Here is a 12352-nt window from a genome sequence, read left to right on the forward strand (position 1 = left end):
TGAATTGAAACATTAAGATTTGTACTCATGGAAATTACTAAAATAGTCAAACCTGTTCATTAGCAGGGGGTGTCCCAATACTTTTGGCAATATAGTGTACAAGCCATAAAATATTGCATGTGATTTATCGTGCAGCCCTAATATGGAATGAGTTTGACTACTTAAGTTATATTAATAGAAATGCTTCACTGGGGCAAACAAAAAAATCCCGTAATTTTGTTTTATTTGTAACTCTTTGGTAGATACATTTATAATTTCTATTACATTACTACTACTACTACTACTACTACTGTTACTACTAATAAAATAGATCTCTGGGGGCCCCAAAAGTGTGTGGGCCCTTAGAATCGTCCTAACTTTCCCCCCCTTTAGCGGCGCCCCTGCCTCTGGCCACTGAAAATATTCAACAAAACATAACATAAAACAATTTTCAGTTGAAACTTTTCAGTGGTCAAAATTTCAAGAGTTTTATATGGTACATTTGATGGGAAACAAAACACTGTGACATCTGTTCCAGCAACAATAAGCACCCTCTCCCTAAATCTCTCCACATTGAGTCCCTCATTGCAGTCTGTAATTACAGAGATTAAGCCACTTTGTGCTCTCACTCTACCTAATAGCCATCGCATCACTCTGATCCTAAATAAGAACTCATTAGATGTTTAAGCCTCAACCGTCAACCCTCTTGAAGTTGCCCTTCAATGACAGCCACTGCTCTATAATACTGCTAGACATCCAGATGGTTTAACATGCCAATTTTCTCTTTGCTCAACCACTCTCAAAACCCTCAATAAGATGGGAGCACTCAGCTGCTTTCAAAGAAGGCTGCCAAGCCGAATTTAGCATTTTGGCATGCAGTTATCTTGACAGAAATCACTGTTTATGTGTCAATGTCGACAGCCTGCTGATTTCAGTTGCTCCTCTGCTTAGAATTATGATTTAAGCAGTTTTCAAAGGAAGCACCTACAATACAAAATGATTTGGTTGTGTGTGTGTATAGATCAGATAAGGTAATACAGATACTTACACTTTCAGAAAGAATAATGAATTTAGTATACAGTCTTTAAACTCACTGGAGTACATCAAAAATGAGAGAAACACCAAAAACTTACCCAGATCAGATCCATACACTTCAATCAGAGGCATCTAGGCAGGAAGATGTTTCCAGGTACTAACAAATGCAGTTGGAATCAGTGAATAAGGCACGGTAGTGATACTGTTCCAGCTATCTGATGTTGGATCATAGCAATCCAGGGTTTTACACCGCTGTGTACCGAAGTATCCGCCGACCACGTAGAGTTTATTACCAGAGGCCACAGCATGGCAGCTCATTCTTTTAGAAGTCATGTCACCAACACGCGTCCATTGATTGGTCTCACAATCAAATCGGTAAGCGGATGCTGCGGTGAACTCTGTATCACCACCCATTATGAATATCTGACTGCCAAGGACAGCGGCGGCGGTGTATCTCCAGGGTTGCGGGCATTCGGCAGCTATAGTCCAACGGTTCTCAACAGGGTCATAGCATTGGACCTTTGAAGCCTTGTCCCTGTGTATGGTTGTTCCACCAAACACAAAGAGTTTTAGCTTGGCGCTGACCACTGCTGCATTGCTGACACCATCCCTAAGTGGTGCCATCATAGTCCATTTGTTGGTTAGGGGGTCATACCGCTCAACCTGTTTAAGAGATACTGATGGGGAGGCTGGGAAGACACCTGCTATAGCAGTGTGACCCCCAACAACATACAGGCAGTTTTCAAGTTCAGCCGAGCCATGTCCAAAACGTGCAATTAGCATAGGGGCACCTTTCGACCATTCTTCATGTACCGTGTCATATATCCAAACATCCTTCGACACTCCATTTTCCGACCCCCTTCCTCCTGTCACGTAAACTTTGCAGCCAATGGCACATGCACTGAACTCCTTCCTCGGACTGGGAAGATCTGATTTAGGGATGATCTCTTTTGCTTTGTGATCCACTTGGTAGATCTTATCACACATAAATGTCTGACCCCCAAGAATGAGCAGTGTGTGCCCAGCTTTGCGAGGCCTAGCGCATGGGCTGGTGACAACGCCGTCATTCTGCAGAATCTTTTTCTTGCACTGCATGGCCTCATCGACAATCTGTCGGCTCCTTTTATCTGACATCACAAGTTCCTCACATGCCACAGCCTCAATGAGGCATTCTGAGGGTAGCAGTGCAAGGCGTAGTCCTCGCAGCAGCTCAGGAAGGTAGTCTCTGCGGCTGTCTAGGTCATACCTAACCCAGCGCATGACTGCATTGAACACAACCTGTTCATCTTCAACCTCCAGCTCATCGCTAAGGATGAGATCCAAAAGCTTGTCTTTCGAGAGCCCGCAGAAGTCTTCAGTGTCTCGAAGAGTCTCAAAGTGGATGAGGCACATCCTCCACGACAGTTCATAAAGGCGCTTGCACTGATGGGCGTCGGAAAGCAGCATCATCCCTAAGCAGTTTGACACATGCAAATTCTTCTCTAGAAATTCTGCTGCTGCATCACGGATGTCATGAAACTGCAGCATATCTCCAGCCTCGAGAAGTGACTCTGCATTCTCCTCATTGATGATGACACGTGAGGAGTAAGCAAAGTCCAACAGCAGCTCCAGAACTTCTGGGTGAACACTGTCTCGAAAGTTAACCTCATTGTCAAGGCTCTCACGGAGGCCACCGCTAAACATGGCTTCAAAGTAGCGACTGCAAGCGGCGAGCACAGCTCTGTGACAGGGAAAGGAGCGGTCGCCTGCCCATAGTGTCACATCTGTGAACATGCACTGTTTGCGTAGGGTATTGAGGTGGGTGAGCACACTGTCTGGATGTGACGGCTTGTGGAAGAGCGAAATGTTCATGGAGCCTGTGCTCGTCCTGGACTTGCGGTTTTCATGGACGCTGACTGACATCTTTTCCAGCACGTCCAAATTTTCACTGGTTCCAATACCCCGAACTAGGAAAATACAAAAGCACAACAAAGGAGGTTAGCAAGTGCTCTATAAAGGTATTTTCAGTATTGAGAATGACTCACTGCTGTACATGTGTATGCTTGGCAATAAAATCACCACTGAGAAGGTGGTTATGTGCGGTGCTGTATCAACAAAATTTAGAGCCAACTAGTGCCACATTTTTTTCAGCTGCAGACAACATAACTATCGGTCTTGGACTTTTTGATGATTAGCATTTACTTAAATGTGGTTGTAGTGTTTGTGTTGAAATGGCTGAGAAATCTTTTTAAGCTTTTTTTTCTTGTGTATAATGTCCAGAGATTGAAAATGTATTACCTGAATGACATTTTCACATTCTTCATAAGAAAACTTTGCTTGAGATTTGCTAGATATTCAGAGCTCCTTCAGTAGTCTTACTTCAAACTGTTAAACTGTAATCCTTCTTTACACTGTTAAACCAACACAAAGTGCACAATTAATCAACTCTAATTCTCACATTTTATGCTGACAGATTGTGATAAAGTTTAGATTCATAAGTCAGTAATCCTTTGTTTTTGGCAAAACCTTGAGATAACTATGCAAGAAATCCAATCAGATCATTAAAATGAACACCTAAAGAAAACAAACATAAGAGAATCCTATCTACACTAATCAATAGTAGTTTTACTAGATTAAATGTGATACATTTGTGAGGAATAAAAATGCAAGAATTAAAAAGATAGCATCTATAATAAACTGAGAAACCTAATTATTTATATTCTGTTATGATTCTATCGATCTTGTGTAGAGCACAGGTTTTCCAAGTAATACAATTATGTCTTCATAATTAACTTTAAATTAAACTTTTCCTTTCTCTCTTATATCAGTAAATTTACTTGAGGTTTTTAACAGTAAACATTGTTACAAATCACTGACATGTTCATTCAACGCATAACTGGGGTGATGACAACTAGTCCAAACTGTAATACACTGCGTGCAATGCGGCAAAACTAGAAAGCTCCTATTATAATCAACAAAGTGCAGATTGTGTAAATTAGACAGGTTTGTTGATTAACATTCTTGAGTTATAATGCAATCAACAGCATGAAAAACAAAATGGTTTTTCACATTTTAAGAGTCAATGAGAACATGGCAATTTAGGCACTTGATTTACGGTGCAGAAACGCAATTGGAAAAGCAAAGAAAAGTATGCAGTTACCCTGCAAAAATCATTTCAATGTAAATTATATTAATCAAAATGAATAAAGATCACAAGACTGAAGGGAAATAATTGAGTTACTGCATCACTTTTTTGTTTCATGCAGCCCTACAACAAAGACAAAAAAACTAATATTTCAACATTTCATTTGTTGGGTTTAAAGGCTGTGGCAGGTAATTAAAGGTACAAATGTACAAAGCACAGGTTATATGGCTTGATATTAATGAACTGTCAGGATTTTCCTGATTGGTCAGGCTTGCAGCTCATGATTTGGTGAAATCCAGACAGTTTTGCTCGTTATCTGAAGTTTGAAAACTAAGGTTTCAAAAGCAAAGGTTCAATGTTACCAGTGGCTCATTGTGTGAGTGGATGCGCTTGCATGTAAACTGGATTCTTTAACTGAAACAATTTGAGGTTGTAATGAGAGAGGGGTGCAAACATGCACAAATATCGGCGGGGTCTATATGGATCACACTCTCGGGATGACATGAATCACAATGCAAGAGTTTGACCACAAAGGATGCAAGGTCACAGCTATACGTGCAGAAAGCTATGCAGGGGGATAAGGGCAGCTGGGAGGCTGGTATTGGAGGGGTTGGATGCAGGGCTGTTGATGTGTGAACAAGAGAAAAGGGAGTAAGCAGGTGTCTGAAACCACTTACAACGGCAAAAACTGCTGACCCACGCACAGGCACTGACAGTGAGGAACTGAGGGGGGGTCTGCATTGGTCCCAAAAAGCGTCCCCTCAACAGGCCAGGCCAACAGAGTCCTTTATGGGGCCAGGGAACAGAAAATGCAAGAGAGAGATTTTTTTCCACATACAGTATAAGAAAACTTAAGAGGTTCTCCAGTCATTTCTTGCAAGGTGAAACTGCCTTGGAGTTCCTGCATGGTTCATCCCATCACCCATGGTAACCATCACTCAACAACAGCATGAGCCATGCCAAAGTTGCTGAATCATTCAATGTGAATAAACTAACTACCTATCCATGCAGATATTCTCACCAGCATGAATGACACCTTTTAATTGCAATGCCACTGAGAGGCTGAGGAACAAAGGTCTTTATTTCTTTGAATGTTCTTCCTGTGTAAACATCTAGACTCCTCTGACTAAATAGCCTTTCCAGGTTCTTTTCACTGAGGATGTTGGTATTCCAGAGCTGTATTTCAGTTAGCAATGGGAGCACTGTGGGAGGTGCTTTTTGTGTGTTTGCGGAAAGTCAAAAGCTGGCAACTTCGCTGATTTGAAAAAGCTCAAAGAATCACCGGCCTGCATGAAGTCAATCATCAGGACTAAGCACTTCTATCAGCACTCAGGTTAAAATATATTTTACACAAGTACGTGGATGCAGACATTTCGCACTGCGCAAGCTCGATTTCATGCACTACGTCTTTCCGAAATGTCGTAATACAGTCCATGCTCAGTGAGCTGCCATGAGAGGCACTATAACGAATGTCTTTTGGCTTAAAAAAAAACTACAAAAATTTTACCTTTAGGGGTACAACAACTTGTCAATGAGGCAGTACAAACGGACAACTTTGTATTGACCCCTCTTTTTTTTTTTAAAGGGGTCATATGATGTTGCTAAAAAGAACATTATTTTGGTGTATTTGGTGTAATGAAATGTGTTTATGCGGTTTAAGGTTAAAAAAACACATTTTCCACATACTGTACATTACGGTTTCTCCTCTATGCCCCGTCTTTCTGAAATTTTTTTCAAAGCTCATCGGTCTGAAAAGCGAGGTGTGCTCTGATTCAAAACTCACGTTTGAATCATCAGTGGCAAATCCTTTAAATATAAAAATCGTACTTACAGTCTGTGAGTCAGAACAGCCGGCATTGTAGTTTACTTTACCAGGATCAGGAAACAGTCCTCCATAAAAACGTTGCTCACATCTGAGAATTTGGGTTGAACTGTTCTGGTACAGTGTTGTAAATACAACTTAACCACTGATTTCTAGTCGTGCTTTTGGAAGGCCAAACAAAGTAGTTTCGCTTTCACAACGAAACACACAGCGTCACACATGGTGGGCTAGAATGAGCGGCGGCCGACGGCCTAGAGTGAGCGGAGGCTGGCTTGAGTGAGCGGCGGTGGGCTTGAGTGAGCGGCGGCTTGCGGACTTGAGTGAGGAACGGCGGGCGGCGGGCTTGAGAACGGCGGGCTTGCGGCAACCACATGTGATGACCCCGGGCTGGACTCCGCTTCGTCCACGGTGAAAGCCAATCCGGCGATCCACAGCGCGAAGTTGATGTATTTCCTCAGCGACCAGCACGGATCAGCTCCAGGCATGACGAAGCGGATATCGTCCTCTTTTGAAAGGCCAAACAAAGTAGTTTCGCTTTCACAACGAAACACACAGCGCCTTCACGACATGGCGGTGGCGGCAACAACAATACTACAGCGAGAATAAAAGTTACGCTTTCTTTCTTTGCGTGAACATTTGGGCGGCGTTATGCAAATCTTCCCACATCGTGATGTAGACATGTGGGGGCGTGTTAGAATGAGCCGTTTTAGGTAGGCGTGGTTGACTCTTAACTTTTATAAAGAATATCTCTTTGGATTTGAGACTTTAGTCTTTGCAACTTTACAGATCTTCTTTATGCACCAAGAGCTTGTAACACTCCAAAGAGAAAGGAAAAATTGAAATCGCATCATATGACCCCTTTAAGGAATGCTATATTCATTTAAAATGTCCTTGCTGAACACTTCACTGAATAGTTGCTACAGACAGTACTCGCTGCCATTGTTACAGAAAGTTATAGTAGTGTGGCCAAACTGGCCATTTTGGCTGAAATGGAAAAAAAAAAAACTTTAGTGAAAGCATGCTAAGCCTTCCTACGTTTAGTTCCTTATTTATTATTACAACATAAAGTAGCATTTTTTTTTAACCCTGCAAGGACGCCCAGAACTGCACATCTGGACATCTCCCTTATTTGACACCCATTTAAGGACATGGAACCTCTAAAAATGAGCTGACGAGTTGAATCAGGTGTTAAACATCCAAAATGTTACAGGAACAAAATGTAGAACCATTGGTAGTCTAACATACCAGGTGAGTAATTAAGGCAAATATAATTGTAATATTAGTGTCATGAAACCTTTGCAAAAGTAAGCAGCAGCCAATATGCGGTTAGACAGGCGTTTGCTTAGTACTTGAACTGTGACCAATGCAGAAATAACTGGAATGAACTTCAAATTGTACATGAACCCTGAGGCCATAGATGATACATTCAAGCGCAATGTCCTGACTTTTATATCATATAAACACATTTTTTATTGTAAAAATGTTCTCTAGGAGCAGGTGTTCTGTGGTTCGGGCTTGGGTGGGAAAAAAGCAAAAAATACACAATATTACGGTGACCGAGAAGTGCAAAGCAAATCACAATTCTGAAAACAAAATAACAAATTACAAACGCAAATTCAAGTCTAAAAAACAAAATAACAATTCAGAAAGCACAACAACAATTTAGAAAACATTATAACATGTCAGAAAACACAACGACAAATCCGAAAACAAATTTACAAGTCAGAAAACACAAAGACAAATCAGACAAACCGGAAGAGGTAGGTATAGTTTGAGACAGCACCGTTGGTTTGGGATTACTCACCGCTGACTGGACGAGACATCTGTCAATCAACGTATACAGGAAGAACCAGCCGAAGAACAGCAGAGTCGTGGTAGAAAGTTCGGAGATGGTATTAAAGTAGCTCAGTTTAAATGTATTGTATGAATTGCCCTTACTATAGAATAAAAAATACGGGGAGGTCGATCGCGTCAAAAAGCCAACAACACACGCTGATCCATCTGCGCCACTGTAGCTGATGATTTACAGCCACTTTTAACTAAATGTAAATAGACACCCCATATTTTTTTATTCCATAGTAAGGGCAATTCATACAATACATTTAAACTGAGCTACTTTAATACCATCTCCGAACTTTCTACCACGACTCTGCTGTTCTTCGGCTGGTTCTTCCCTGTATACGTTGATTGACAGATGTCTCGTCCAGTCAGCGGTGAGTAATCCCAAACCAATGGCGCTGTCTCAAACTATACCTACCTCTTCCGGTTTGTCTGATTTGTCATTGTGTTTTCTGATTTGTTAATTTGTTTTCGGATTTGTCGTTGTGTTTTCTGACTTGTTATTTTGTTTTCGAATTTCTCATTGCGTTTTCTGACTTGTTATAATGTTTGCTGAATTGTTGTGTTTTCTGAATTGTTATTTTGTTTTTTATACTTGCATTTGCGTTTGTAATTTGTTATTTTGTTTTCAGAATTGTGATTTGCTTTGCACTTCTCGGCCACCGTACAATATTCTGTCCGTCGTTCCCTCAGTTAACCCCTCGCCTCAATACACTATGAAAAGTGGTTGTACGTTAACAAGTGTAGCCAATATGGAATTAAAAAGCAGATAAGCAATAAGATTGGCAAGTTCGTAGTAAACGGCGACTATTTTCTGCGCCACGAGACTTCAGAAATGCGCACCAACTAAAGCTACAGTTAGCCAGCTCGCTAGTGCGCTAAACAATGTAAAGAGACACCTGATTAAATGGATAACTTACACTGAGGTATAACGTATAATAATGTATGCATTTAGCAGGCGCCTTTATCCAAAGTGACTTACAGTGCATTCAGGCTATACATTTTTTACCAGTATTTTTTACTATTACTAATGTAATAGTAAGATAAAAATAACCACAGTAACATCTCAAAAATGACAGATTAAGCTGCGTTTATGTTTATGCCGACCGCTCAGTAACGACACTGTGAATGAGAGGAGCTCAGCGGAGAGTCGTAACTCAGTGTATTGACATGCAGAAGAAAGCCTGACAAACTCCTGGCGATTAGACACGTAAAGACGCTGCTCTCCCTGTAAGCGATCATTATTTTCCGATTTACACCCATTTCTCCTTCTGGAAGAAGCGAGAGGTAGTCACAAATCCCTATCCAGCTCACATCTAATCCTGACTGAGTGTATTGGCTTTTCCAGCTCTGCCAAAAACAGGAAGATCAGTGCAGATGTTGGTTAGAGTGTTATTCATCTAAAGCTTTTTTTTTTTGCTCTAATACAAGCCTATTTTTAGAAAGACATGGCATACTTACAGTGTTCTAGGCGCTAGTGAGGAATCCTGACGTTGTGCAGATTCGGAATTAGGGAAGGAATCATAGTTTTGTTCACCTATTGTCTGGTTGGCTCTTGTCTCTTGTCTGGTTGTGTTACTTTGTTCACATTCCAGTCCTTACTGATGAAAAACTGTGGAGTCTCCTGAGGTAATATCCAAAAGCAGAGGAACGGGTTGATTGACGTGCCGTTGACCAATCACGCACTGAGAATTTATGCAAATATAAATTGTAGCCAACAGGAACGTTCCAACCTGAAAGTCTGCGCTGTTTTCAGTACAAAGTAGCCAATGGCGGAATAGTGGGAGGAGCGTCGCGGAAGGCGACGACAGCGCATCACAACAATTAGCAGGGAAGTATTATGACTTTTTGTGCACATACGCTTTTTAAAATTGCTACAAAGACGGATGTTCACACAAATTAGCAGTATTTTGGCAAATATGTAATTGTATTTGAATAATAGCCATTCTTTTTAAATATAATTAAAAAGGACCGTATTTTATTCTTATTATTGAATTAGCGCACCGTTGTTTGTTCATAAGGCAATGGGGTTAGTACAATCTATAGTTCTATCCTTTTCCATGTATTTTTATTTTATGTGTGTGAATGCAACAATTGTAACTCGAGAATGTTTTAAATGCAATGCTTTTAGCTCCATCTAGTGGGATTGTTCTATTCATAGCTAACACATAAGACATAACATAAACCTTGAACTGTTTACCCAGCTGATCATAGTGTAGGCATGTTCTAATGCAAACGCAATGTTTGATGGACCCTGCTGAAGTAAACGCATATAATATCTATATTGATTGCATTTAGTATTGTTAATCTTTACAAAAAAATGCTTCTTCAGGCCATAGCCTACTTGAAGGTCTTGGTTAATGTGTTAGCTAGAGCAAGTGTTTTGAAGGTTTTTGGAATGAAATGATCCTTGTGAGGGGATCTTTTATGCTTCATAAATTGTAAAGTATAATTTATTTAATTTATGAAAACCACAATTATACGGAGTGTGACACTTTAACATGTTATTTCCTAAATTAAATAACTGACTTTTATATTGTAACTGTTAGAAAGCCTAGATGGTTTTAAATAACTCTGAAATGTATTTAAATGTTTAAAGATATCTATCTATCTATCTATCTATCTATTGTAAAATTCTTAAATTGTGCCTCTTGTGGACGGAGGGTCTGTGAATTTGAAAACCGCTGAGCAAGATAGATAATACAAGAAAATGCCTTATTTATTTATTGAACTTTCATTTCTCGCTTGTAATATACTTCAGATTGTTTCTCTGTTTTGCGCCATATTAGGTTAATTCATTAACATCAATATTTTAGGTTAAACTGTTATCTATTTTATATTTATAATATTAATTTAGTTTTTAGTTTTCTTTAGAAATATTGGTTTATTATCACTCACGAGTCTTTAGTTGCTATCTGATTTTAATTTTTATTCCAGTTTGTGTTAATGGTCTCTTTGCAAATGATAACTCTCTGGCATTTAATCTCTTGGTGTTCTGGGTTCATCACTTGGGCCTGTGAATTTTCTAGTCTGTCCCTGTGCTGCTAAACCATGTGTAATACGATCAAGTTCACTTCGATTTGAGTCTGAATGCATTTTCTGGGCCAGTGCATTGAGACCACTGCCTTGTCCTGGGTTTAGCTAAAGAGATGGTTGAATTTCATTGGTGGCCATAATTAACTATGTTCCATCTTCAAAATCACCAAGGGAGTATCCTCCATTAGTTGTCTAAATCTAATCCGGGACCAAAGGCTCTTTAAGTGTAGAGAAATGTGCTGATCTTGACTGCGTTAATTCATGCAAGACAGGCAGAGTTTTGACCGCATATGCTGTGCGGTCATTAGGAGTCAGATCATGAAATCGTAGTACTGTAATAAAGCCACAGACTTACTGCAGTGCTTACAGCAGCTTTTGCTGGGGTAAAAAAAAAGGTTTAGGACTTAAAAGGCATGCAATGTGAGACATATCTCATTTTAAATGTTGAATAAGTGCCATATAAACCAGACAGGGTAAGCCAGGTGCCAAAAGAGAGGATTATATAGATTAAATAATATTTGTACATGTCAAGTGAGATTTATTTGTGTAGCACTTTTCACATTTCAGAGCAGCTTTACAGAAAATGTTAATGTTTATAATATCTTAATGTTTTTCTGCATGTGTGCAGATTATACTTTTATATCAACTTTTTTGTCAATCTATATAGTTAGATCTGTTTGTTTATCTGGCTGCTAAATATAAAAGCGTTCAAACGCATTCAGAACTGATAAATCTCAATTTTTGTTAAAAGATGGATCATCATCGTAGGCATTACATTTCATGCAGTTTCCACTTGATGAATGACCCTGATGAGAAGATGGTAATGTCCCTCATCATTTTAAACTTTATGCACCACAGATATGCAGCTGGCCACTAAGAGGGCCACAGGAGAGCCCATGGGTTATCCCACCTTGACAAATGCCCCCTAAAATAGCAAGGCCATAATCCTACTGATATTTGAAGATCACTGTAAACTTTCCAACAGTGCTTGGTTTTATGTAAATTGCACTACCCATGGTGCACTTGTTGCCAAACAATAAAATCTGACCCACATGATGTACCGCTGGCGCTCTGAATTTCGAATGATATATTCTCGCCGTGGAACGGTTTGTAGAGAGGTTTCTATGCAACAGAGGTTAAGTGTACTTTGTCATAACCCCTGATCTGATTGAAGGCCAGTTTATTTCTTTCTAGCCAGGTTCTCTTTGCAAAAACGCAAGCTGAACATGGAAGACACACGGGAAGAAACGTCTGGACCTGAGGCCCCTGCACAGGTCACCCAACCGTGGACGTTTTCCAAATCATCTTTGATTAGAAAGCTGAGACAGCACTTAATCAGTTGTAAGTATATTATTATTATTATTATTATTATTATTAGTCATTCATGCAATGTAAGAGTGAGAATTCATTTAATAATTTTTTGTTTTAGGTATTTATGCATTTATTTATCTATATGCAATTATTTACACATTCATTTATATGCATTTATTATGCATTTATTTATGTTTACACTTATT

At 39.8% G+C, this 12352-nt stretch overlaps 1 protein-coding gene across 5 annotated transcripts in view; it reads right to left on the reverse strand.

Moving 5' to 3' along the window:
• enc2 (ectodermal-neural cortex 2) overlaps positions 1 to 9422 on the reverse strand; it is a 21946-nt gene extending 12524 nt beyond the window's left edge. The window contains exons 1-3 of one of the 5 annotated variants that reach the window (XM_016519735.1): positions 9261 to 9422; positions 4816 to 4923; positions 1113 to 2960 (exon numbers count right to left, since the gene is read on the reverse strand). In XM_016519735.1, the coding sequence (XP_016375221.1) occupies positions 1147 to 2960; positions 4816 to 4879 (1878 nt within the window). In that variant the 5' untranslated portion in view covers positions 4880 to 4923; positions 9261 to 9422 and the 3' untranslated portion in view covers positions 1113 to 1146. Of the gene's footprint in view, positions 1 to 1112; positions 2961 to 3291; positions 3328 to 4815; positions 4924 to 9113; positions 9141 to 9260 lie in introns of those variants that run through there. The other 4 variants (XM_016519737.1, XM_016519736.1, XM_016519738.1 and 1 more) reach the window with 4 other exon arrangements.
• Positions 9423 to 12352: the final 2930 nt, after the last annotated feature.

The sequence above is a fragment of the Sinocyclocheilus rhinocerous genome, unplaced genomic scaffold (genome assembly GCF_001515625.1).
Source record: "Sinocyclocheilus rhinocerous isolate Xijiao unplaced genomic scaffold, SAMN03320098_v1.1 scaffold568, whole genome shotgun sequence".
Lineage (NCBI taxonomy): Eukaryota > Metazoa > Chordata > Actinopteri > Cypriniformes > Cyprinidae > Sinocyclocheilus > Sinocyclocheilus rhinocerous.